Here is a 27,094-nt window from a genome sequence, read left to right on the forward strand (position 1 = left end):
ACTGATTTCTGTTACATGTTTGCTTTAGAGAGGCAATCAGCATATGATTTATAGTTTTGGAGATTCAGCCTGTTTCATATAGGATGTTTTGTGTGGCACTTTTTCAGTCTATGAACACTTTGATTCATGTATCTTGTAAAGCATTACTAACCCTCTTTTAATACCAAGGTTAATGCATCTAGTATTTTAGTGGAAAAGTCCAGTGCGCTAGAACCCAGATTTTCCAATTCTGAGTTCAGATTGGAGCATCAAAGAAAAGAGGCTCTTGTACACCCTTGGGTGTTTGGTTCAGTCTAGTAAAAGGGTCCCCTGGGAAAAAGGTATCTAGAAAAAGATACCTGCAATCTGTATAGGAACGTATACCCAACATGTACTTGAGAACTAACAAATAGAAAATTATCAGTGATTTGTTTGGCTTTAGTCATACAAGTATATTAAAATATGTATTTTAAAGCAGTGGTTCTCAGACTCTAGCATGCTTTAGAATAACCTGGAGGGCTGGTGAAAACACCGGTCGCTGGTTCCTACCCTCAGTTTCTGATTGAGTAGGGGGTGGTGCCCCTGGATTTGTAATTCTAAAAAGTTCCCATGTGATGCTGATGCTTCTGGTCCAGGGACCACACTTTGAGAACCATTACTTTAGAAAATTTTAAATTCAATGCTATAAGTAAAGGCTGCTTTGTCAATTGTTCCACATATGGAATTATTCCATAATTCAAACTGGTGTCATTGAGGTTTTTAAAAGGGGGAGAAAGCTAAAGAAAAACAATAAAGAACGAAATCTTGTAGAAGTAAATACATCTCACAGCGTAGATGTCTTCCCTCTTCATTTTCATGTATTGATAAATAATGATTATTTGTAAAGAGTTTGCAAAATGGAAAATTTTCAAATATACAAACCTAAATGCTTCTTCCCCTAAGGAGCTTTAATCTTTTTTTCTTTATTCTCAGGTTTATTTGTATTTCCTATCTACTGCCTTTGTAAAAAACAGAGAAAACGGTCACGGACAGGTATGCACTGGTAAAATGCAGACGATTTCATCGAGCTAAGCTGGTCCGGGTAGGAGCTATACAGAACGGTATACCCATCTGAGAGTCACATCTTCAGAAACGCTGAGAGGAACCTTCTCCATCTCGTCTCACGTGGTTCTCTGCATGCCACAATGCCTCCAGCTCGGGTGCAGACCCAACATGGTATCCTATCCTTTCCTTATACAGATTGCTGCTTTTAAAAATGGTCACTTTCATAGACTATCAACGTCTGTTTCATGACTCTGACCTTCCTAATGCTTCTTGGAAGAAAATATTTTAATTAAGAACCAGTTAACCTCAGAGTTATCTGAGCATGCCTCTCCTGAGCATTGCTTGGGCTGTCTTTGTACCTGAACCTCCCTCCAGGCCACCTTGTGAGACTGGGTGTGAATAGCTGAAGTCCACCTTTATCAACAAGCAAAGCCACTTTTTCAGAAGATAAAGGCTCATTGTCTACACCTGTTTCCATCTGTGGCCCAAGCAGTACAATTCCTTTATCCTTCAGATGCTATAATTGTTATCAATTTCAATGCCCGAAAGAGAACTTGTGAAACTAAATTAATGAGAAGAATCGTGAGTTACTGAAGTGTGTTTGTGTAGGCGTGTGAATGTGTGTGTATATACATATCTGTATTAAAACTAGGTCCAGTAACCTTGTACTTGTCCAGTTCCATGCCTCTACACTATTTTTCCACATTTTCTTAGACCTGTTTAAAGAAGATCGTTCCTTTGTGGGCATAATTTGGTAATATACTGAATTAAAGTCAATGTAGACAACAGGCTATTTTGATGTTGACCCTTTCTATTTCTTGCTCTTTCTCTCTGTCTCATACACACACAGAAATTTGTGCAATGTCACCACAGGATTATCAAACTTTATAAACTGAGAAACTCATAGGCTGCTTTTAGGAAATTTTTAAGACCTGAACGTTCGGTCCTTTCAGATTTCTTATATTTTGAAATACATACTTCACTACATGAATAAATCCCTCAGGCACGATTAGTTATTTTAAATAAGAAGTCTGATGTAGAAAGAACTGCTTAAGCCTTTAAACAAATCCCTATTCTGCTCATTTCTTAACCAACTTGTAATTATAGATAATTCTGCTCTAGGTCAATGTGTGATATTATTTAATACCCCACCCTCTTACCTCTCCTCTCTCTTTCTCTCTCTTTTTTGTTTGTCCCCAAGTTTTTCATGAAAACAAATACTAGTTTTGAAGGATTTTTCTTATGTTTAATGCTCAAATGCATAATAAGGTGTTGGTATCTTCTTATGGAGAGGTAATTTGAAAACAAAATTTATTGTGTTCATGGGTTTATCCAAAATATAAACTACTTTTTGCAAAAAAAAAAAAAAATGCAGAAAGTATTTTCAGGAGGTTTTACCCAGCTGAGAAGTCTTTAAAAATAAGAAAAGGACCAGTAACTAAACTATGTTATTCCATTGTTTTCATCACGAAAGTTCATCAGCCAAAATGAAATAAAGACCCCTAAGAAGCCTAAAGTTTCCAAATCCTTAAAATTAGCTATCTGCATAGATGTAGCATTTATTTGTCAGCAACCTTGTCTGAATTGGAATAGATCATGTGATAAAACATGCATTAACATGGATAGTTTGTCTTGTTGGACTCCAAAGTATAAGAACATTTATCATTTTTATTTGACCTAAAAAGTCCTTGATGGTGCAGTTGACTTGCATGGATAACAAGCCAGCACACTTCTGTTCTTTCTGAATGACACCCAGAATAGCTGTACTATACCTTCTGGACAAGTCTATTTCCAGTTAGAGAAGAGTATGCCATTTATGGTTCTGGAATGGCATATTTCTAAAGCATAACATGATACAAGAAAAAGTGATGCTCTAGTTTCACAAATTCATCCTTCCATTCATCCATCCATCCATCTGTCCATTCAACAAATATTTATTGAGTGCCTATTCTAAGTGCTTTAGTATTAAAACTGAGAGAATGAGAATTTCTAGCCTAAATCCTATCGTAAAAGTGCTTAATTTTTGCAAGTTCGTCTTTCTCAGACTTAGGTGTTAGTTTGACAATATGTGAATGTGATGAATTCTAAATCTAGTGGATATGTTTATGTAGGATATATATGTGTGTGTGTGTATATATATATACACACACACATATATAATATTTCTATAGATGCATATGAATACATATGTCACATACATATATACCAACTGGCTAAATAATATACTCTCTGGTCTTAGATTATCTATTTTCTTAGGTTATTGTGTCTGTTATCTTTGGCTGACTCAGGGATTTTTATTCGTTTCTTTGAATAACTTATCTTTGGAGATATTTTTACATTATTTGGAAAGGTTCCAATTTTCCAATTACAGAGTGGTGTCTGTGATCAGTGACGGCTGTGTCATCAGTGCTCGAGATGGTGTGTGCTGTGTTGCACAGGCTTTTCATTTTTCTATAGCATAGATTTTTAAAAATTAATGTATGCATTTTTCTCTTTAAAAGTTGGCATATATTAGGCATTTCCCTGTTGGTGACTTAAGAGTAGTTATTTGTGAATTTTTTTTACTAAGTGTCATCAAGATCTTGAAAAGGGAGAAGAAAATAAAAAGGATTGTTTATATGTTAGTGCCAACATTGAAGGTGAAAAGTAGTAACAACTTTGGGGATGAATTCTGAAAACTACTCTAAAGAAAAGAAGCGTGCACATAAAATAAATATCTTTCTATCCAAGGCTTGTCATTTTTTATATGTTTTTATTGTAAATTTAATATATACTCCATTAAAAAACATCAAACCATATAGATTATAAAATACAAATTCCTCTGCGTTCTCCACCCCTTATTTTCTAGGGGTAACCACTGTTCATGGTTTGGTATGTGTCCTTCCAGACACTTTCTACAAATATACAAATAAGTGTGTGTGTATGTGTCTGTGTGTGTATTCGTTTTATACAAATAGAATAATAATATTCTTACTGTCCTGTGATATTTTTCATTTTATTATATACTGATAGACACCTCTCCATAAGAGTTTAAATAGATTTACCTCATTCTTTCGTAAATTACTGCATACTCCATTGTGGGGCTATGCTTTAATTTATTTAATTAGTCCCCTATTGAATGGACATTGGGATTACTTTCACTTCTCTACCACAAAGCATCAATGAAGATCCTTTACATATATTTTTGTCACTTTGTGTGACCATTTCCATAGTTTTTAAATTTGGTTTTATAAGATATTTGTAATAAAATTTTAATACATTTTCAGTGATTGAGATGCTAGAGATAATATATTTGAGACCCTTTTCTTGGAGAAAAAGAAAGATTGTATAGTAGTGCATAATTTTTAAAGAAAAGCATCTTTTGCAGCATAATTTCCCCCCTGCTAGATTAGCCAAATAAATACCTTGCCAAAACTTATCAAAAAACTTCATATTATTCCAATAAAAATGATGCAATGAGATGTCTAGAAGATATGTGAGAAAGATGCATTGATATTTGGATTGCCTAGTTTAAAACTTGAGAGATTTAAATGAAATAGCCAAATTGATAATGTTTGTCACATTTTTTTAAAACACTATCCGTGTTCATGCATGTTGCTGCACAAAGGAATTTACTTATGGCATTGTGAAAAGCAGGAAGCAGTATGTTGGCAAATATGAATGACCACAGTTATCCATAGAAAAATAAATTAGACTATATGTAACGTTTGATGGTTTGTTGGGATGCTTATCAATTGTGGAATAATATGAAACATTTGTTTTACAAATCCCAGAAGTTCTGTAAGAACTTCTGTTTGTGGAGTTAACAAGAGGAGAGGGGTCAAACCTTTCGACACAGGCAACATCCTTTTGCCACCACCTTGGTTTTGTGATGGATGCTATTGGATCCTAGAGGTAGAACAGACAGGAAAACAATCAAAGATGATTAAACACCAGTCAGTTTACAACCTGATATCTTTAATTGTACTCTCTCTGCTGTGGGGTCAGGATTCAGTGGTGCCTGTCAGGAGACTCCCTGTCCTGTTCTACCCACGTGTCTTGAGTCTCCAGGCCCCAGCTGAACCTTTGTCTTTCAGTCCTCTCACCCAAATATATGGCCTGTGGCTCAAACCATTGTTATCTCCTCCAGTCCCTGGGGACTCGCCCAACTTCATTTTGCTCCACTTCTCTGATACTCCATCTAACTCCTCTTCACTAAAAGACAGGAGGGGGTGAAACACTCCCTCTGGCATGTGCAAAGCATCAACATTCCTTCCTGACCTTCGTCAAATTAGAGTACATCTGCCAAGACATCAATCCAGCTTCTCCCTCATTAAACAAATGCAATTGTTTTTAACATTAGACTCTTACGCGACCTGTTAAATTCATAATTATAAAAAAAGTTAGTGGTCTAAATAACATTAATTGGTATACTTCATTAAGTACCAAAATAAAAACATTTCATGCCAAAAGCCATTGTAGATTATAATTTTATAGGCAAACTGCACATATACATTCATGTGAGTCTTCCCGTTAGATTGTGTGCTTATCTTTCATCTTTATGGCTGAAATCTATCCCAACCATTGAAAGTAATTTTTCCTGTGGTCAGTTTCATTGTTTTGTGTTAATGTCTATTATGAATATAGCCTTAAAATTCAATAATGCACTTTAAAATACTTGTGCCATTTAAGTAATTTCACAGAGTTAGACAATGGATACATATACTGCTTTTTGATGGAGACAGCAGAATAACAGTGTTAGCAAATATTTGTCACCTCTTTAAATTTGGGGGTGGATCTGAAGCTTAAAATTTAAAACAAGTAAAACATACCTGAAAAAAAACGTAGCCAAGTTTCTGAAATTATAGTAATCCTAGAAATTGGTATTAGGAGCTCAAACATAGCCAGTAATTAATAAACGTTACCTAATAGCCTAGTTGGAATGTTTGTTTAAAATATCAAGTTAATTTCTACTGCAAGTTTTAACTGCATTTTTATCTTCCATGAAATCTATAAAGGAAATTCCACTGACTAGAAGCATAGTAAATCAAAACTACCACCAATAGCCAGTTTGGGAGTATTTTGTTTTTCAAATCTTTATAATTTAATTATGACGTTTTCCTCCTCCTATGGAAAATAAGTTTGAAAATCCCATTTTTTAATATGTATATCCACAATTATTACTTAAATAAAATGGGAATAATGTTATAGAAGCATTAAGATATGGTCTGAACAAAATCAGAGTTCCAAAAGTTGGGGAGTATTCAAGATTGTGAAATGTTACCTTTTGGATGCAAACCAGTGTTGCAAACCTTTGAAAGAGAAATGCAATGGAACTCTTTTTGTAGCTCTGGTTTTAAGGATGGAACTCAAACTTATGTCATAGCTGACTGTTGTGTGGGGTGTCTATTGTACATCACTGTTGTGAGGCTGGAACGTTAGTTGACTATCGACATCCAAGAAGCAGGGTAGAGACAGTAGTGTAAAACTTGTAACTGTCCATTTGGAGCATTAGCTGAAGCCTTCGTATATCATAAACCTTATAAAGCTCCATACATAGTGCCAATTTTAGAAGCATGTAATTATGCATATTACAAATGATACTCTTTTTTTTGGCTAAAGAAGTGACTGTTTCGAGAATAACAATATGGATTTAAAAGGCAATAAATCATTTTTTTTTAAACATACACAAAAGATTGCCACTGCTTTTTTTTCCTGCTACTTCTTTTTAGCTAATAAAAGAAATTTCATTAGGTGTATTTAATTCTGCATGATTTAGATTATACAGACTTCTTAGCATAGAAGAAAAGTTTTTTCAGGTCCATCTCATATTTTTGTCACTCTGTTCTGTCATTAATATTAAATGATTTTCTTCCCTGCTTGTAAAGTGATATTCACATACTTCAACATCAAGTTCCTGTTTTCTTTCCGATGTTGTGGTTATTTTGCTTTTCCCCTCTGCAGTCCCCTTCCCACCTTGGCCAAGTGTGAGATAAATTCTGTCTCACCACTAACTCTTTGACTCTAATGAAATGAAATCCAAACACTGAAAGGACTCCATAAGTTGGCGATGGTAGTGAACATAATTTACCTTGGCTTATTCTGCCTGTTAATTGAAATGTATCAGGAGTCCCTGGCACACTCTCCCTCTTCTTGCTAGGAGTTGGAGAGCCCTGCCCCCCACCCCAAGAAAAAGTAAAATGCATGAGAGGTCAGTTAGATCAGAAAGCTTAATAATACTCTAAAACCAAGCTTCAGAAATTGCTTCGTGAACATTGTAAGGTCAATATCGTGTTTGCATATTAGTTAAACAGAAAGCATGTGTGGACATTCATCCAACCTGACCCCAAGTCATTCATGATTCATCCAAAATGGCCAGATGTATGGTTTATGGTCTTTGTTTCAGCAAAAAAGCCTACACTTGGACTTGGGGCTGGATTTATGTAGTGTAGCATTTGTATATAAGACTTGACCATGGATTCATGCTCTACGAACATTATTAGACTTTTTGACCATCTAAAGTAGATCACCATGAATGTAACTGATATTATCCCTATTCCAGAGAGACCATTTGTCATATGCAAATATTTAACTTTTTCATTGATATGATTTAGATATAAGCCACACTCAAGATATATTTAGTGTAGATTTAGTACATGATGCGGAAAAGTTCAAGGGAGAGTCAAACATGTGAAAGGGCCCCAGAAATTGATGAAATAGTGTCGTTTTGGATTCTTCCTTATAGCTGGCAAGCTGTGCTGTCCGTCATCGGCTTCCTGCAAACTTGTTAGGTGTTCACCTCCTGCCCCAGCTGAGACCATAGTCTCAATAATCCAGTAAGTTCTTAAAAATAACATAACAGGGCTGGCCCTGTGGCGTAGCAGTTAAATGCATGTGCTCCCGCTGCTGGCGGCCTGGGTTTGGATCCCAGGCGCGCACTGATGCACTGCTTGTCGGGCCATGCTGTGGCGGCGTCCCATATAAAGTGGAGGAAGATGGGCACGGATGTTAGCCCAGGGCCAGTCTTCCTCAGCAAAAAGAGGAGGATTAGCATGGATGTTAGCTCAGGACTGATCTTCCTCACCCAAAAAATAAAAAATAAAATAACATAACATTTTTTTCATTAACATATTACTTCCTCTATGTCCACATATACTTTTATTGTTCCTTTCAAGTAAATACTATCTAAATATTCGATATAGATATCTGTTTTTTTCCAGTTTATGGAAAAGTAGCATGCTTTATGTTCCTTTATGAAGAAAATTCTAGATAAAGTATCATGATTTTTTTATCAGTTGACTACAAACCCTTTGTTTAAGACTCATTTTTTTGCAAGTTCCATATGGCAATAGCTTATTTTTGGTATTTGATCGTTTTAGTCATAATTAAAATTCAGTAGGTGGTATTGAAAAAAAGTAAACCAACTTTATATTTCACATGAAACCTAGGACAGTAATTGGTTATATATATATTATCATTACCTTGACAAGGACAATCTGTTACAAATTTTTAATGTGGAAATTAATTAACAATCTTGTTGCTTATGAAATCAAATAACTTGATAAGTAGTAAATTTTGAGAGATTACAGAAGCAACTTTGTGTAGAAGGAACAAAAAAACAGTGGCATTAAAATGTTATTATGTTAAACCATTATTTATTAAGAAGCCACAACAGTTAGTTGTTTCTATTTTAGACAAAATTCATTATAAGACATTCATGAAACACATATACTATGTATGTATATCTATTGCAAAACTTTGGGACAATTAAATTATTCATGTTCTCTTTTTTCACAAAGAATATAAAATGCTAAAAAGAAAAACATTTGGGTGTTTAATCTGTCATTACTGTGTACTCAGAAATTGCAGTTCTAAGGAATAATTATCATCTCCTACTTGAATTATCAGAATATATCCCATTTTAATTATATTCTCATGAACAATAGCAAATACGAAGAAATTTCTTAATTTTAAGATGAGTGACTTTCACTAGTAGTTTGTACTAGATCTTGTCCATTGTTTCATTATGGCACATGTTTTTTGTTTTCTGTAAAATTTGTAGCCGTTTTCCAAATAATATGTCATAATATTTTTCATGTTTAAAATGAGCCTGGTTGAAAAGAGATTTTCTTTACTTTTTTCAATGATATTAGAAAATATTTATGTAATTTTATTTTTTAACTTTTTCTACATTTCATTAGTCGTACTATTAACTTTGGAATTCATAAAACTATGTGGAGGAAACCATTTTTAATATATTTTAAGAAAGATGCAGGTAGAAATAAAATAAGAAAATAGATGATATTAATATTATGTAGAAATCCTCAAAAGAAAATCAGAAAGGAAAAAACAAATTCTGTTGAGATAAAAATGTTGGCAAATAAGGAGTATTTAAGACTTTAATTTCTTACATTGTTAGAGTCATCAACTTCTTATTTCCAAATGATGGTGTCATGCTGTTGGTTCCATGAATTGTGTTTTTAGCATAATATATAATTTCTCCCACCATTTTAGTGTTTATATGTTAATTACTGAAAAGAAAGAAAATTGGTGAATAAAAGCCAGGGAAACTGGGTTTATTCCCATTTTCCAGTAGCACTAATGTACAGTCCCTTTAACCTTCCATACGGTGCTTTGTGTGATGAATATAACATTTATATATGTTATTAGTGCCTTATTTTTTTCACTTGACTTTATTTCTTATCTAAAGAGCCATATATTTTCTGTGAGTGTTCCTCAGTCCCTCTATTTAAAGTGCTGACGAAACAGTGTATCTTTAGGGATGTCTGTAGGTTGCTTTTGCTACCTTAATCTACTGTATTATCTCTAGAACAGCAGGTTAGCCAATGTATCTTCTTAAATTCATTGTTCGTTTTTAAGCTAATGTATTTTAAAAAGGATAATAAACATCATAAATTGAAGCCATTATAATTGAAATGTATTTTTAAACCACAGAAAAGAATGCTGATTATTAAAGTTGAAAACAGGAGTTGGGATGGCTAGCATCTTGATCTATAGCTCCAGTTAGGACAAAATTCCTTTACAAAAAGCATTGAAAATAAAAGTAATTAGATGGTACTTCAGGAATTTGACCAGTTCCCTACAACTTGTCTTTGCAATACTGTATCTATAATCTGCTTCCGCGCAGATGCTGGAGAACCGTGGTGTTTGCTATTTACACTTGCTATTTACACATAATCATTCATTCACAGTGGGCTTTGTCGACATCGAGACGTTTTGTACAATATATTGTGTTGCTCTTCTTGGTCTTCCCCTTTTGTGTTAGCTTTATACAAAAAGCTGGTTTTGTTGTATTCTTTATGTACCATAGTATATTATTCAACTTTTCCTGATGAATGTATAATGAATAATTAAAATAAATCATGTGCTTAGAAAAGACAAAGACACAGGTTGTATATGCAAATATGTGTAAATATCCCACAAAGAAAAAAAAGAGGAAAAGAATCTTCCTGCCAACAGATATGTCCTGCCGGACAGGACCTGGAAATTAACAGATTTTTTTTAAGCAGTGAAATTTAAAAATCTATTACCTCAAGAATTTTCCGTGGCTATGTGTCAGTGTACCACTGCTTCTTAGTAAATACAAGCTCACTTGCTGCTGGCGGTAAAAGCAACCCAAGTGTCAGATCATACAAATGTAGGGGCAAGTCTTTCAAAGGATGGATACCTGGTGATATTTTGGAGCCTGATTTTGGACTTTCGGTAATGTCCCTATGGCCTTTTGTTGTGCTCGGGCTTTCTTTTTTATTGTTTTTGGTTAGTTGGTTGGTTTAGAATGGAACGGTAATCTTAATGATGAGATCAGAACTCATGGCAGGATATAAGGACACTCACTCTACTTGGATGAAAGCTATAACGGGAATCAACTGTTTTGACTGTCACTGTATGAGCTGTTATATGGGTTCCTGTGGAGTGCTGTTTACTCGCACGATGTGCGTGATACATCATGCAGTGTCATCCAGCAGTGCTAATAAAAGTTTTTAAAAGAGAAGACTCTTGTATTTTTTCCAATAGATTTGACATGTAAATTAAAGGTAAAATTTGACAGTGCTAAAATTACATGTACATCCGTAAATTTGGAAGGAATTATTGCAGTCATTTCTGCACTAGATTCTAAGAATGGAGAAGCAGGAATGAGCAGAAATTCATGGGTGTGCTTTTGGGAAGGTGGATTGTCTTGTGTTGCTGTGGCGTGTTTGGAGGAAAACGCACAGAACAGTGAAGATCGGTCTGAACGTTCTGCCTGGGGCGTGATAAGGCAGCAAAGCAAAATACTTACTGTGGAAGTAAGAGTTTGGCTTAGGGTGGTGATCGCTCTCCAGACAAAGGGGCCTGGACTGGAGTGGGAAAAGTAGAAACCACTGAATCATGCACGCTAAGTATATATGTTGACCCTACAACCTAGCAATTCTTTTCCCAGATCTGTACCCAGGGAAATAAGGGTATTTGTTGACCAAACGATATCTATAAGAATTCCCATCAACAGTCAAATGGATAAGTATATTATGGTATATTAATACCATGGAATATTAGAGAGCAATAAGAATGAAAATAAATAATTTTAATTAAAAAAAGCTACAAAGCAATACATGCAAAAATATGGTTGAATCTCACAGACGTTGTTTAGCAAATAAAGCCAGACACAAAAAAAGCATATATTGTAGGATAACATTTATATGATCATCAGACATGGACAAAACTAATCAATGGTGATAGAAGTCACAACAGTGGTTACTTTTGAGGTGGGGGTTAGTGACTGGGAAGGGATGGTAAAAATATTGTATTATTTTTCGTCTGGGTGTTAGACAAGGTACTATTAGGAATTTGATATAACATAATTAGATTATTAGGACTAAAATTTATAATAGGCCAGGTTTTATCCCTCAGATCACAATTGAGGTAGGTTTGCAAAGAAGTTAAGAGCACAGCTCTGTGGCCAGGCTGCTGTATTCAAACCCCAACTTTGTCTCTTGCAGGCTGTGTAATCTTGGGCAAGTTACTTACCCTCTCTGTGGCTCAGTTTTCTCTTCTGTAAAATGGGGATAACAGTATATGCCTCCAAGAGTATTTGTGAGGGTTAACTGAGTTTTAAAACATAAAGCACTTAAAATAGTACCTTGCTCTTAACAAGCTTTCTGTAAATGTTAGCTCTTATTATTGTTAGTGACTGTTTCGTTATGAACTTGTTGGCCAATACATAATGATTCATTGATATTAGTCACAAGTACTGGAAAGGGCCAGCTTAGTATCATTCCTAGACATCACGTCAAGGATGTGATATGAAGCATTCCAAAAGACAAATTATTTCAACGGATAATGCCTGATAGACACATTTCTGGATTAGCATATTGGTTAAATATAAATTTTTGCTCAGAGTCAATTATATCACGTTAGTCGACATCTATTGTTTTGTCCTGGTGGTAATTCTGTTCACTCATCCAACCGTAGTTTTATTTGGGAGCTGCCATCTTTTCTCATATCCTGCTCCATCAATCAACCCAGTTAGTTCAATGATGGACACTTGAGTCAAGTTAAGCCTGCACCCGTTTTATTCAGATTGTCCTCATCTCTTATGTGGATGACTGCAATCACTCGTGATTTTGCCACCACATTTTCCATTTTTTCCCCGCGCCTATGACAGTGACTGGCCTGTAGGAGGTACCCAGTGTGTCTGTGTTGAACGAAAGTTTTCTTTACTGTGCTATTAGGGTGACATTACTAAACCGTAATCAGACATTATCACTTCTGTCTCAGAGTGAGTTCCCTGAGAAGCAGACTCAGATGGGGATTTGCATGCAAGAGGTTTATTGCTAAGTGCTCTCAGGATCAACACCTGTGAGAGAGTGAAGGAAACAGGAGTGGGCAGGGAGAGAAGTTGGCCTGAGCCCATCATTGGAATCTTGTGAAGCTGGGAAGGCCCAGAAGAGAGTTGTCCCAAATTGAAGCAAGTGGACCAGGCCTTTATAGCCCTACATAGATCAGTCACGGGGAGCATGACTTTGGGAAGAGGTGGCTCTCTTCAACCGAGAACCATCTCTGGAACGGAATTTAGCTGAGAGCTGTCAGACTTCAACACTCTCAGTAGCTGGGGCAGTGAGTGCACCAGCCCTGCGGGGGGGTGAGGGGGGTTGGCTAGGTATGAAGACGGAAGTGGGGACAGGTCTGGGCAGCACATTCCAAGTCACCTTTCCAAGCCCTGTTCACTCTTGAGCTATTTGGAATGCCCCCATCCCCAACATTAAATAGAAGAACTTCCTTCCACCGTATATAATCACCAACAAGTTGGTTAATTATTTTTGCTTGTATTGTATATGAGGCTTTCTAGCAAGAACATGAATTCCATGAAGTCAGGGATCATATTCTGCTCATTTTTGTGTCCCCTGGACCTTCTATAGCAACAGGTAGGTATATCACAGGCACTGAAATGTTTGTAGAATAAATGACAAAACTACTCAGAAAAGTTGAGAGATTTTCCCAAGATTTCCCAACTCCAGAAATGATGAAGCCAGGGATTCTAAATGGGTCTTTCTACTTCAAATGTGCGAGTGCACTGGATTCAAATTAACAAACTGAGGAGCAGGAGATGGAAAGAACACGAGACAGGAAGCCGGAAACCTAAGTTCCAACCTTGGGTTCTCATCCTCCAGCGTGTGTGCTGAGTAACTTCACCTCACTGGGCCTCCTCAGCTCTTCTTCCTTAAATCGGAGGGGTTATTTTGGATGATTTGAGAAGAAATATTCATCTAGGACCTGCTCTGTGTTCATATAGGATATGTGCTCACACAGTAGGTTCACATGTATTCTTATATAATCCTTACAACCACACTGTGGTGGTATTATTATGCTCATTTTACAAAGCTTACATATTAAACTAAAAATAAGACAAGTTCGGTGATTTGTTTGAAGTCACAGCAAAGCCTTCATTCAAAGCGAGGGCTGCTGCCTGCCAGTATGCAGGTCCTTCCCCTGGGAAAAGTCTGACGTCTCTTGAGAAACACACACACACAAATAAGGAAAGAGGGAGATACCCTTTCACAATTTCCATATCCGCCTCCTCAATCCCCCACTCTCATCACCAACAAAACAAAACAATAAAAACAAGTCAAGATCGCCTTTGTCCAGAAAGGGCCTCGCAGGGCAGGCGCCCCCACGCGGAGACCCGCTGTCCGGCTGGGCTGTTGCTTCCCCAGCGCACCGGCCAGGCACACCCCGGGCAGTGGGAGGAGCCCCGGGGACCACTGCAGTCCTGGGATCGAGGGGTGTATATGCCTTCCTTGCGGGGAGCGGGGCTGGTGCGCTCGAGCATCTTCGTGCCCAGCAACGCGGGCCCGAGGCCGCCGGCCGCCCGGAGCGCGGGCAGTCGGCCGGCTGCGGGTGGTGACCGCCCTGGGGCGGGGTGTCGGTGGGGAGCCGGGCTGTGCTCGCCGCCTCCCTCCTCCGCCCCCTCTGCTGTTGCCCGCCCCCCGCCTGGACGAGGGTCCCGCGAGAGGGCGGGTCTCCTCCAGATGCACCAGGCGACAGACACCGAGGCAGCGGCATCTGCGTCTGTGAGAGTAACACGTCCCGAGGCTGTCTCCTTTACCTACGGAGTTTAAAGGAAGAAGGGTTTTTTTATTCAATTGAGAGAGTGAATTTTTTAATTAAATTAAACCAATTTTATGGGCAGCTTAGGAAAACAGTTGCCTGAAGCGTCCTGGTTGCATCTTCCATTTGCCAGATCCCTTTTCATAAACCTGGCTGGTGAATTTCTTACATCTCATTAAAAACGTAAGCCAAAAGAAAAGAAAAGGAACAGAAGGAGAAGGGATAAAAGGGAGAAGGGAAAAGAAAGAGAAAAGCAAGGGAAAGTTTAAAAGATATTTTCGGAACGTGGAGCCAGGAGTTACCTGGAAGAGTCCGGGATGGGGGTGGGGATGAAACGAAATCAGGACGGTCGCAACCCCCATCTGATTCCAGTCCCAAAGGCAATGTCCTTTCCACTACATCAGCATGTCCTGGTCTGTCCAAAAACATTAGAATTACCGCTGTCACATTATTTGATGTTGACTGAGACTGAGTAACCTGCCCCCTGTCACAGCCTGTGACCCGGCAGAGCTGAGACCCGAACCCAGGCCTGAGACCCCGGAGCCACAGCGCTGGGTCGCTTCTCAGAGTCTCCTGTTATTAACCAGGGAATCCGAGGCAAGTTACCCAAACTGTCTTTTAACCCATAATCTTTCAAAATGAACATTGGGAAATAGCAAATAATAACCGGTTTAGAATTTTTGTTCCCATCAGATGAGACAATACAACTACAAGCTCACTGCTAATGCCAGGTATTTTCTCTGACATGTTCATTCATTGAAAATCTATTCAATGTTATTTATTCAGTTAATTATTTTTTCAGTAATCATGTATGGAGCCCCTCCTGTGTTATAGGAAATATACTGTATATGCATTTAGAAGGAGGCCAGGCTCCAGCGCTGGTCTAGTGGAGACAGTGCTAGGCAGGGGTTAGGACAAATGGATTTCTGTCATGAATTACCTTGACTAATTTGCTCTGTGATATTGGTTAGCCACATACCTTTCTAGACTTCAGTCTAAAATAAGGAATGCAATGGCAATCTCTAAGATCTCTTTCAGCAAATAAGTTTGGATCTGTGCAACCTGTTTTTAAAGTTCAAACTGTTCAGTTCTAGTATTTCTGCAACTCACACAGACAGTGTCAAGCCCCTGTCTTTGCATAGGCTGGTTCCTCATCTCTTCCTGCTCTCCTGAGCTCCTTGTCCTCCTCCTGGTCCTCAGGCCCAGCATCTTCTCCTGCAGGGTGCCGTCTGGCTTGTACCACACAGGATGCGTCCCCATGGCCTCCTCTGTGGCCTAATTTAAATGAGCACTTTTTGCAAATCACTACTGAGCAAGGCGCTTTTATTAGTTTCCTAGGGCTGCTGTAACAAACTACCACAAGCCGGGTGGCTTAAAATAACAGAAATACGTTTTCTCACAGTTCTGGAGGCCAGAAGTTCAAAATCAAAGTATCAGCGGGGTTGGTTCCTTCTGGAAGTTCTGAGGGAGAATCTGTTTCACGCCTCTCCCCCAGCTTCTGGTGGTTGCCAGCAATGCTTGGTATTCCTTTTCTTGTAGTGTCTTCACTCCAGTCATGGATTTAGGGCCCACTCTTGTTCAGTGTGACCTTGCTAGGGGCTGAATTGTGTCCCCCTCGAATTCATGTGTTGAAGTCCTAATCCCTAGAACCTAAGCATGTGACTATATGTGGAGATAGGATCTTTAAAGAGGTAATTAAGATAAAATGAGATCATATGTGTGGGTCCTACTCCAATATGAAAAAATTTGGAGCAACATGATGACATCCTGTTGCCTCCTTGCTGGTGGTGAGGAGACCACCCCCCTAGGGTTACCAGACTGAATACAGGACGCTCAGTTAAATTTTAACTTCAGATAAACAACCAATAATTTTTAATATAAATATGTCCCAAATATTTTATTTATAGGATAGATGATAGAGAGATAGAGAGAGAGAGAGAGAGAGAGAGAGATAGACAGATAAAGTATAATAGAAAGAACATAGACAGACACTGGTCCCAGGTTACAAATTTCGTTTCCACTTTTTAGTTCAGGGAACTGGGACAAGTTTCTTAACCTTTCTGTGTCTCTAATTCCTCATCTGTAAAATTAGAATACACTTACCTGGAAGGTTGGTGTGGGATTAAAATGTCTGGTATGTGGTGCCTCAGTAATTAGAACACTGTCCGATATATAGCCATCAATAACTCAACCAATATTTTTGAAGAAATGAAAGAATACTGTCCCCTCTTCCCAATATAGAATTCTCTGGAAGACCAGGACAGTTTGCAGCCATCCCTAAGACAGGACCTAGAACAGGCCACAGCACAATCTGGTGAGCACCCCAAGCTTCCTTTGGAAAACCCAGTCCACATCCTCTGTTCTGTCAGAATAACCTAGTTCTAGGATGCAAGGGAATTCTTCTCTAAGACATACAACCAATTTGACACAGGCACTGTTTTCTTCTAGAAAACGTGTGATTGCCTGTTACAGTCCAGTGGTAGCAACATCTTATATTAATATTGAAAAGTCACCTAACCTTTCTGATACTGTCTCCACATGTGTTGCATTGAAATTAAAGACACCCTCCTAGGCCAGCCTCGTGGCGTAGTGGTTAAGTTCGTGCGCTTCGCTTCTGTGGCCCAGGGTTTGCAGGTTTGGATCCTGGGCACGGATTGATGCACAGCTTATCAAGCCATGCTGTGGCAGGCACCCCATACATAAAATAGAGGAAGGTGGGCACGGATGTTAGCCCAGGGCCAATCTTCCTCAGCAAAAAGAGGAGGATTGGCAACAGATGTTAGCTCAGGGCTAAACTTCCTCAAAAAAAAACCCCCCAAAAAACAAAATAAAACACCCTCCTACTTGTGAAGGTGATTCTAACTAATTTAAAAGAGCCTAAATTGTTATTAAATAGCAACATAGGCAAATCCCATTTCGTTAGAAAATCATTTGAGCAGTACATTCATTTCCTAGAGCTGGGATCAAATTTTTCTGTTTCCTTTTACAATATGCATTTTTGTATAATCAATTGGTAATAGTGAAAAATATCTAAAAAGTGTATTATTTGTAGACATAACGCTGTTTCTTTTCAGAAATAAAAATCATTGTAAAAGGCAAGTTTTTTTTCTTAATGCTTAATGTTGTGCCTAGGGATTCTGCTTTTGACTTGCATTCTGAACGAAGAAACTTATATCATATACATAACGTGGTCTGGAGTAGGAAAAGAGCATTGACTCATGAGTCTCAAGGCCTGGATTCTACTGCCTTCTCCTGAGTGCTGTGGCCTTGGACCAGGGGTCAGCCTCTCTGTAGCCACGTTCCTTCCCTCAAAAATGCGGGAACCAGCCCTCCAACATACCATAACATATGAATAATAATATGTAGTACAATCAAACTACAGCAATTAAAAAACTCTGTCCCAATTTTATAAAGTTAAATTTTGCTGCCAATGGGAACATGTACACTGTGGGTGCTACTCTTACAAGAGGCCCAAAGTAGTATTCAATGAGAGGAAACTCCCTTCTGCCTTCCCTCAAGCAAATCACTCTTGACCCAGAGAATGTTACTAACAATTGCTGGGTTGTAGTTGTGACCTTAAATTAATATGCTTCTCATCCTGGCCAATAATTCAACATGGAATTAGCACATATTGGCTTGCCAGATTAGAATTTCGGTTTGCCGAATTAGATATGATTGCATACTCTAGGACGCTTTAAGGCTTGTTTCTCTTAGCTGGTCTACTATTTAAACTGGGTACAGGAAGTGCCAGTATGAGGAGGACAGCCCCAGAAGTCACCCAGGCATTCCGCGAGGGAGGCTGGATGATTCCCCCTCAACCAGCAGCACAGAGGCCCTTTCAATCCGCAGAAATAGATCTCCCATTGAGCCTCTGTTTATCTCCTCTGACCATAGAAAGCAACTGGCCCTGCAGGAAAGGCTGGCGGCTGCAGTTAACTCCAGGAGGCCATAAGGCGGAATCTTGAGCAACAAGAATAAAGGCGGCTCAAAGAACTTTTGGAGTCCTGTTGCTAGCTCATTGCTAGAACCATTCAGTCCTCTGAGGAGGAAATCTGTGACCTGAACACCACGCACATCACTGCAGAATTTCCTGTAACCACCAGAGGCACTGAGAATCCTTCCATTATTCTCAGAGTTGCTTCAGAGTGACTGTTTATCAGATATCCACTATGCAGCTAAATGCCCATGGTGTCTCCTTAAATGAAAAGCATTTTACAAAGGATTGATTGATCCAGTTGTTCTCACCTGCCATTACTTTGTATTCAAACTTTGCTCAGTATTAGACTAACAGTAATTATCAAACAAGAAAGCAGAATCAGATTTTTTAAGGCCGCCAGAGGCAATAAGAGGTTTCTATTGGGACAATTCACACGTTGTTGCTGAACAATTACCAGGTCGTTAGAAACAGCTTCAAACATCTCTCCTATCCTTGCTAAGAGCCACTAAGAACACTATTCTTATTGCTTATCTTCTATACAAATAAATTAATAAAGACCTGGAAAATTGCAATAATGTAATTCGTTAGGCATTAGTCCGGGAGCAGAATGGAGAAGTATCAAGTATAACCCAGTGACCGTCTGAAACCCATCTCCAGATGGCCATTTCAACTCAGTTTCGCGCTATTCCTTTTAAATAAACCAAAAGAGCCCCCAAATCTTTAACTCCAAAACTTCTTGGAGGCTGAACAAATAGGTTTAAAGCTACAGGTAGCCATTTTTTATTATAAAATTCTAGCTCTTTGCATAATACTATTATTTCATCTATCTACAATTTGTTCTATAAAACAAAAATAAATGTTCCTGAGTAGTACTGGTCCTGCTATGGTGGTGCAACCCCTACAACTGATCCTTCCCCCGTGAGTACAGCAAAAATAAAAAGCAACTACCTGAAAAAGCTGAATATAAACAAGACCAGGCAGATTGGGGTGGGGGGTCAAAACGTAGAAAAGCAACCCCCATGGCAGGAAGGGTCTCAGTTGTTTTCTTCTAATAATTTTGCCCCAAAGGCATGGTTGTACAGGGCACAGCTCCTAAAATTCCAATAGAAACTTCTGCCATCTTATCTGCCTTTGGAACCACAGAAAGAACACAGGCAAGAAGGGGGTCTTAGAGGGGAAAGAGCTGGAGAAGGAGAAATGAATGAACAGAGGAAATCTTAGCAGAGAAATAGAAACTATTAAAAGAAGAACCAAACAAAAATTTTAGAATTGAAAAATGCAATATCTGGAAAACTTCACTGGATGAGTTCAAGAGTATCATGGAGCTGGCAGAGTCAAGAGTCAGTAAACATGAAAATAGATCGATTAAAAATTATTCCGTCTGAAGAACAGAAAGAAACAAGATTGAGGAAAAATGAATAGAATCTTAAAGATCTGTGGGACAATATCAAAAGTTCTAATGTATGTGTACTTGGAATCCCAGACGGAGAGAAGAAAGAGATTGGAAGATGGATTACAGAGGCACGTGAGGAAGCTTTCTGGAAAATGTTCGTTAACTTGATTGTGGTAATAATTTATACATATGTGGAAACTCACTCAATTGCACATTTGAAATTTAAATATAAGAGCTTAATGTCAATTGTACTTCAGTGAAATTGCTTAAAAATTTTTTAAATTTACATAAACACACAAAAAGGGAGAAAAATAAATGTTCCTACACCCAAATAAGATTAGAGTGATTTTTATTTTCTTCTAAATTCTTTTCTGTATTTTCTAAATTCTCATTATGGACATGTCTTCCTTTTGTGTTCAAATTCTATGTTTTAAAATTAGGAAAAATTTAAATTTTTTTTTCTAAATACATAATTTAAATTAAATATAGTATTATTCAACTGGTTATATATTTGAGTATTTTCTATTAAACTTTTAAAGAAGATTTCAATTTTATGTTAGTCTTATCTATTGAATATTTTCTGTATTTAAAATATTTCGTGTTTTCTTTTATTTGAATTAGCATGCCTCAGTATTAAGTTTTTGATTCCTGGCTATCCAAAAGAGAGTAAAAACACAAAAATACATTAATCAGAAATAGCTGTCTTATGATGTTTAAATAGTTCAAACCTAAGCCAAAAATAATATAACCCAATCTATAACCCAGAATGAATATGAGGTAATTATTAATGTTTTCTTTTTACTTATGGATGTGAAAATCAGCTTAAGCACAAAATTTTGCTATTATAATATTATGATAATTGTTTCCATAACCATTGAAACACTACTTAAGAATTTTGTGTGTTCTTAAACATATCACTTCCACTATATGACAATGAGAACTCATATTTTGTGAATGTGGACAGGAGAAATACATAGCTTACTGATTAAATGTATTTTTATTTGTCCTTGATAATTTGCTGTTACATAAACCTTAAATAGAAGAAGCCCAAGGCAATTGATTTTACATACCATCGTATCACAAGTATTTTCTCCTTTTTATAGGGCCATTTGGATTTTATCACATTGCTATCTTTTTTTTTATTAGAAGTTACAATCTAAGCCAAATACTCTTCATTTGCAGTTAAACTAAAGAGAAAGCAAATTAAGTATTTTGTAGACAAAAATATAACTAATAACCTAGTTACTGTCGCTGGTGGTAATTACATTTCATCAAATCACTGTCATCATATATAGCCTTAGGAATAAGCCTAGTCTCTCAGGCTGTGCCCCCCAAAAAAGCAGAGCCCAAGAATAGATCTTGCTTGAAGGTGATAGTTTATTTTAGGATGTGAATCCGAGAAACAGAAGTGAGCGGCTGGGAGAATAAAACATGAGAAGAGGGAAAGCTTGTCCAAGGATGTATTATCAAGGTGGTTGCCTCTGTGGGCACTGGGCCTCAATCCTACAGGATCCTTGGAGGAGCCATGTGGAATGTGCCTCAGAATTGCCCACCCCCAAGACAGAAAAGGAGATATTGATCCACTTTCTCTGACCCCCATTAGTCAAGAGTTGCTCCGTGGGTTAATAACACCAGCATACCTCCATGTTTGTACATGAATCCCAAGGGCTCAACAGTCTCTACAGGGTGTCCAATGACATAGAGGTAGAGAACTCCCAAGACAGAAATCTGAGGAAGGTGCTGCTGGGTTACACTTGCTGGCAACTGATTGCTTCTGTACGGCTGAAGTAAAAGGATGGGCTGAGGAGATGGGAGAGCATAAGAGGTATCAATACAGAGTTATAGCGGTAAGTATACCAACAAAGAAGAGTAAGAAGCCAATTTCTTAGACATGTTAGGCAAGAAAAACTACGTTAGCCTCCAACACACACACACTTGTGTCTGTGCGCATGTCCCGGAGGTGGCTTCCATGAGCTTGCAAGAGTCGATTATGTTCATCTCTTCCAGACTCCATGTTCAGTAACATCAAGTTGGTAATTTGATCCTTAAATATCTTTTTTTTTTTTTTTTTTGTGAGGAGGATCAGCCCTGAGCTAACATCCATGCTAATCCTCCTCATTTTGCTGAGGAAGACTGGCCCTGAGCTAACATTTTTTGCCAATTCTCTTCCTTTTTTTTTTTTCTCCCCAAAGCCCCAGTAGATAGTTGTACATCATAGTTGCACATCCTTCTAGTTGCTGTATGTGGCACACGGCCCCAGCATGGCCGGAGAAGCGGTGCTTCGGTGCGCGCCCGGGATCTGAACCCCCTGCCGCCAGTAGCAGAGCGCGCACACTTAACCACTAAGCCACAGGGCTGGCCCAAGTTGGTAGCTTGAAATTGGCCAAGATGGGAGTGTTTACACTACAGAAACTGGCAAACTCTGTAAACAGAGCATTTTTGTTTTTTGTTTTTTTGGGGGGGGCAGTGCAGAGCAAGGTTTAGCAGCACACTGCTACTATGTGTGTGCATGTATGTGCCTATACATAGACTCAAATGATAAAGATATAACTTCCTTGTAAATTGTATTTCAGTAAAATAATAAAAATAAATTAAATTTTAAGAAATAATAGTTTCTTGGTTCCATAGTAGAAACTAGCCATAGGAGCCTTTCCATGAAGAAATAGACTTGTAAATATGAGTAAAATGTTAATGCGACCACCTACCAACCCACAGATTAAATAGGAAAGAAAAAGAGGGACACTAGCTCAGGTAATAGTCATATTATGATTGTTAATACTTATTGCAGATGAATTGTGTCCCCCCAAAATTCATGTGTTGAAGTCCTAACCCCCAGAACCTCAGAATGTGACTGTATTTGGAGATAGGGTCTTTAAATGGGTGATTAAGTTAAAATGAGTTCATTAGAGTGGGCCCTAATCCAATGTGACTGGTGTCCTTATAAGAAGAGGAGATTAGGACTCAGCCACACACAGAGGGATGACCACATAAAGACAACGGGAGAAGAGGGTCACGTACAAGGCAGGAAGAGAGGCCTCAGTAGAAACCAACATTGCCGACACCTTGGTCTCAGATTTCTAGCTTCCAGAGCTGTGATAATATAAATTTCTGTTGCTCAAGCCAGTCTGAGATATTTTGTTATGGCAGCCCTAGCAACTTAATAAACACTCCAGTACCAAGTCCACCTTGACACTCAGGGAGATGTGGAGCCTTCAGGGGCCAGAAAGTAGGCCTCAAGCCCCTGGCAGCCCTGGAGGGAGGGCCTGAGACAGTCTGTTATGACCCGACTGGTGTACTCATGAAATTACCAGACGTTCAAGGACAGGGCCAGACAGTACAAGCAGCCCTCCAATCCTTTCCAAGTTCCTCAATAAAAAACAAATGTGCCTTTAGGGAGATGCAAATCAAAACCACAATGAGATATCACCCATGCCTGTTAGAATGCTGTCATCAAAAAGACAAGAAAGAACAAGTATTGGTGAGGAAGTGGAGAAAAGACAATGCTTATGCACTGTTGATGGGATTGTAAACTGGTACAGCCACTATGGAAAACGGTAAGGAGGTTCCTCAAAAAATTAGAAATAGAAATGCCATATGATCCAGCAATTCCACTTCTAGGTATATATCCAAAGAAAATGAAAACACTATGTCAAAGAGATATCTGCACCCCCATGTTTATAGCAGCATTATTCACATAGCCAAGAAAGGGAAACAAACTAAGTGTCCATCAACAGATGAATGGATTAAGACATTGTCGTGTATGTGTGTGTGTGTATATATATATATATATATGTATACATATATAGCCATAGGAGCCTTCACAGAAAGCCTCCTATGGCTAGCTTCTACTAGGGGACCAAACATACACACACACACACACACACACACACACAATGGAATATTATTCAGCCATGAAAAAAGAAATCCTGCCATTTGTGACAACATGCGTGGAACTTGAAGGCATTATGCTGGGTGAAGTCAGACAGAGAAAGACAAATACTACGTAATTTCACTTTTATGTGGAATCTAAAACAACAACAACAACAAAAACAACTTATAGAAAAAGAGATCAGATTTGTGGTTGCCAGAGGCAGAGGAGGGGAGAGGGAGAATTGGATGAAGGTGATCAAAAGGTACAAAATTCCAGTTATAAGATAAACAAGTACTAGGGATGTAATGTACAGCATGATGGCTAGAGTTAACACTGCTGTATGCTATCCTTGAAAGTTAAGAGAGTAAATCCTAAGAGTTCATGTCACAAGGAAAAAAACATTTTTTTCTTTTTCTTTTTGTGGTATCTACATGAGATGACAGATGTTAACTAAACTTGTATAATCATTTCATGATATATGTAAGTCAAATTGTTATGCTATAGACCTTAACCTTATACAGTGCTGTATGTCAACTAAATCTCAATAAAACTGTAAGAACAATAATAAGTGTGCTTTTACAATTCAAACATAGCCATTTGGAGCCTAAATTCAAACTATTGAACTCATCATATTGCTTCTAATTTCTTGCAATTTGCAAGATCTTACTTATAACTTAGGATCCACGAGCTTCAACCAATTTAGAGGACAGTCTGGTGACCAAAGATAGAAAGGTTTGTCAGGGAAGTATTTGTCCAGAGGACCAGAACCCACAAAGAAAGAAACTTCTGCAAAGGCCAACGCTTCAATTTTGTGATTATCTTTGCTGTCAGGAACCAAGGCTATTCTATTTATGTTTTTCGATTTATTAGTAAAGTAAATATTCCAAGGTAAGACTGCTATCACATTTTAAATTTCACCATTTAAATTTCTTTCATGATGTTTCCACTCTTGTATAAACTAAATAGAAGCTTCTTGTGGTGAACTCTCTAGGTTCTAGTGAAATGCTCTTAGCAGCATAAGTATTAGCTGAATCAAGACATGGTTATGAAAGCCATAATAATTATAATTATTACCCTGGAATCTCTCTTTGGCTCTCTCTTTTTTAACAGAGCATTCTCTTGGTCCTGATACAAAGGTGTTTAATCCCTGCATTTCTAAAATGGCCCGGAGTCATGTAGCCAACAATGGCTTTAGGTTTGAATTTATTCTCACCTTGTTATGAGTCACTTTATTATATCATGAAATGCATCTAGTGTACACAACAGTGAATTTGCTTAGACCTAGTAGCTCATTCTTTTGCTTCTTTATTATTTTCTGATAAATATACAGAAGTAAGGAAATTTTTCTTACCAGATGTAAGTATATAAACTTTAAAAGGAAGAAATTGTAATACACTATTTTATTATAATAAAATAAATCGTAATAAATGTGTATCAACATTGTCATGGCTTGTGTAATGATTGCTTTTAAAACTGTAACCTAATATCAAACTGTTCTACGCCATGTGTAATTAATATGTTAAATATTATGTATTCAGTGCACTGAAGAGAAACAAGAAGAGATGAAGAGAAAGAACTTATTCTGAGATCCTTAAAAAGTTATTTGACTTTGTGAAATCAAAGACTTCATCTTCAGTCAGACTCGTCTCCACCAATAACTGCCTTACCAGGTAATCTTGGGCAAATTAATTCATCTCTCTAAGCCCCAGTTTATGCATTTATAAACCAGGAATGCAATATAACCTAACTGGGGTTATTGCAAATTATAACAGAGATGATCTGTATCAAAGTCTTAGCACAATGCATGAAACAATGTTAAATTCAAAAGATCAAATCAAAACAAAACAATAAAACATTGTTATTATCTGAAATAATCTCATCTACAATATGGAGATAATAATAGCTCATTTTAAGGGCTATTGTGAGGAATAAATGAGTTTATAATGTAAATTGCCTAGCAAAATGCTTAAAACAAAAGAGATAATCAAGAAATGATAGCTATTATCATCATTGCATTTGTTGCCATTGAAATAAGGTCATCTTTTTCCTGCTTGTTTTAACATGCTGTGATGTGGTACCCTCTGGTGCTCATATTGGGCATTGCAATTTTGAATCAGTAGTGTTCAGCCAACTTAGATCAGTATTTCGTCAGGATATTATCGTTTACTATTTTGCCATATTGAAATGAGCAATTACTTATTGAATTTTTTTTTTTTTTTTTTTTTTGGTGAGGAGAGCCAACACCTGTTGCCAATCTTCCTCTTTTTTTGCTTGAGGAAGAGCTGCCCTGAGCTAACATCTATGCCCATCTTCCTCTATTTTGTATGTGGGATGCCGCCACAGCATGGGTGCCAATGAGTGGTGTAGGTTGGTGCCCGGGATCTGAACCCGAGAACCCTGGGCCACCGAAGTGGGGTATGCCAAACTTAACCACTGTGCCAGCCCCTGAATATTTTTATTTAAACTGACAATTCTTAAGAGAAAATCAATATATTTCCAAAACCAGTTTTCTATCATTATGATAAATTGAAAACTACGTTAAAATAAATGCATAACTATTAACATAAAAATTTTAATTTGAGTACCAACTAGAATCATATCTCGTACAATACTTTGGGAAACCTTGTTTTATATCAACAGATTTTATGATATGAAAGGTTAGGGAAGGCTTCACAAAGGAAGGAATTTTTAAACATTGACTCAAAAAATTGTACAATGCTAGTTTGATGGACAAGAGAACAAAGGACTTTCCCAGCAGAGATTAAAGTACACGTAAGTACAGAGAGTGTGGAAGCACTTGTCTCATCGAGGAAACTGCGGGAGGTCACAATGGCTGGACCCCAGAGTGCAAGGGAGTAATTGGCTGGAGGCAGGCAGTAGTGAAGAAAGATGGGCGCGGCCACACCAGGGAAGGCCTCCTGTGTTCCGAAAGACTATGGGTTTGTTTCATGTGAAGTCGTCATTTTCCCAAGAATAGACTTCCACGAGATTTTCATAAATATTTCCCCTCACCTCTGCCTGAAATACGTATATTTCTGTGTGTGTTCATAGTGTCAAGTTGGGAAATGCTGAGTTAAACCAAATTAGAAATTGTCACAACACTGTAAAACTCTAAGGGGGAATTATAGTATACAGATTTCCCAATGTGTTTGATTTTGTAGTAGTTTATTTTTTAAAATGTTGTCTTATTTTTTTTATTTATTTTAGGAAATATATATAAATATATATACTAGGCTGAATAAATTTTGAGAAATGCTCCTGGGTCATGGAGAGTTGTTTTTTTAAA

General features: G+C 37.7%; 1 protein-coding gene across 1 annotated transcript in view; it reads left to right on the forward strand.

Annotated features, from left to right (window-relative positions):
• The window catches only part of RNF217 (ring finger protein 217), a 122,810-nt gene extending 111,796 nt beyond the window's left edge, over window positions 1-11,014 (forward strand). The window contains exon 6 of the mRNA XM_087444046.1: window positions 952-11,014. Within this exon, the coding sequence (XP_087300172.1) occupies window positions 952-1,025 (74 nt within the window). The 3' untranslated portion in view covers window positions 1,026-11,014. The remainder of the gene's footprint in view (window positions 1-951) is intronic.
• Window positions 11,015-27,094: the final 16,080 nt, after the last annotated feature.

This window comes from Ceratotherium simum, chromosome 19 (assembly GCF_057802395.1).
Source record: "Ceratotherium simum simum isolate JZ-2026a chromosome 19, ASM5780239v1, whole genome shotgun sequence".
In the NCBI taxonomy this organism is placed as follows: Eukaryota; Metazoa; Chordata; class Mammalia; order Perissodactyla; family Rhinocerotidae; genus Ceratotherium; species Ceratotherium simum.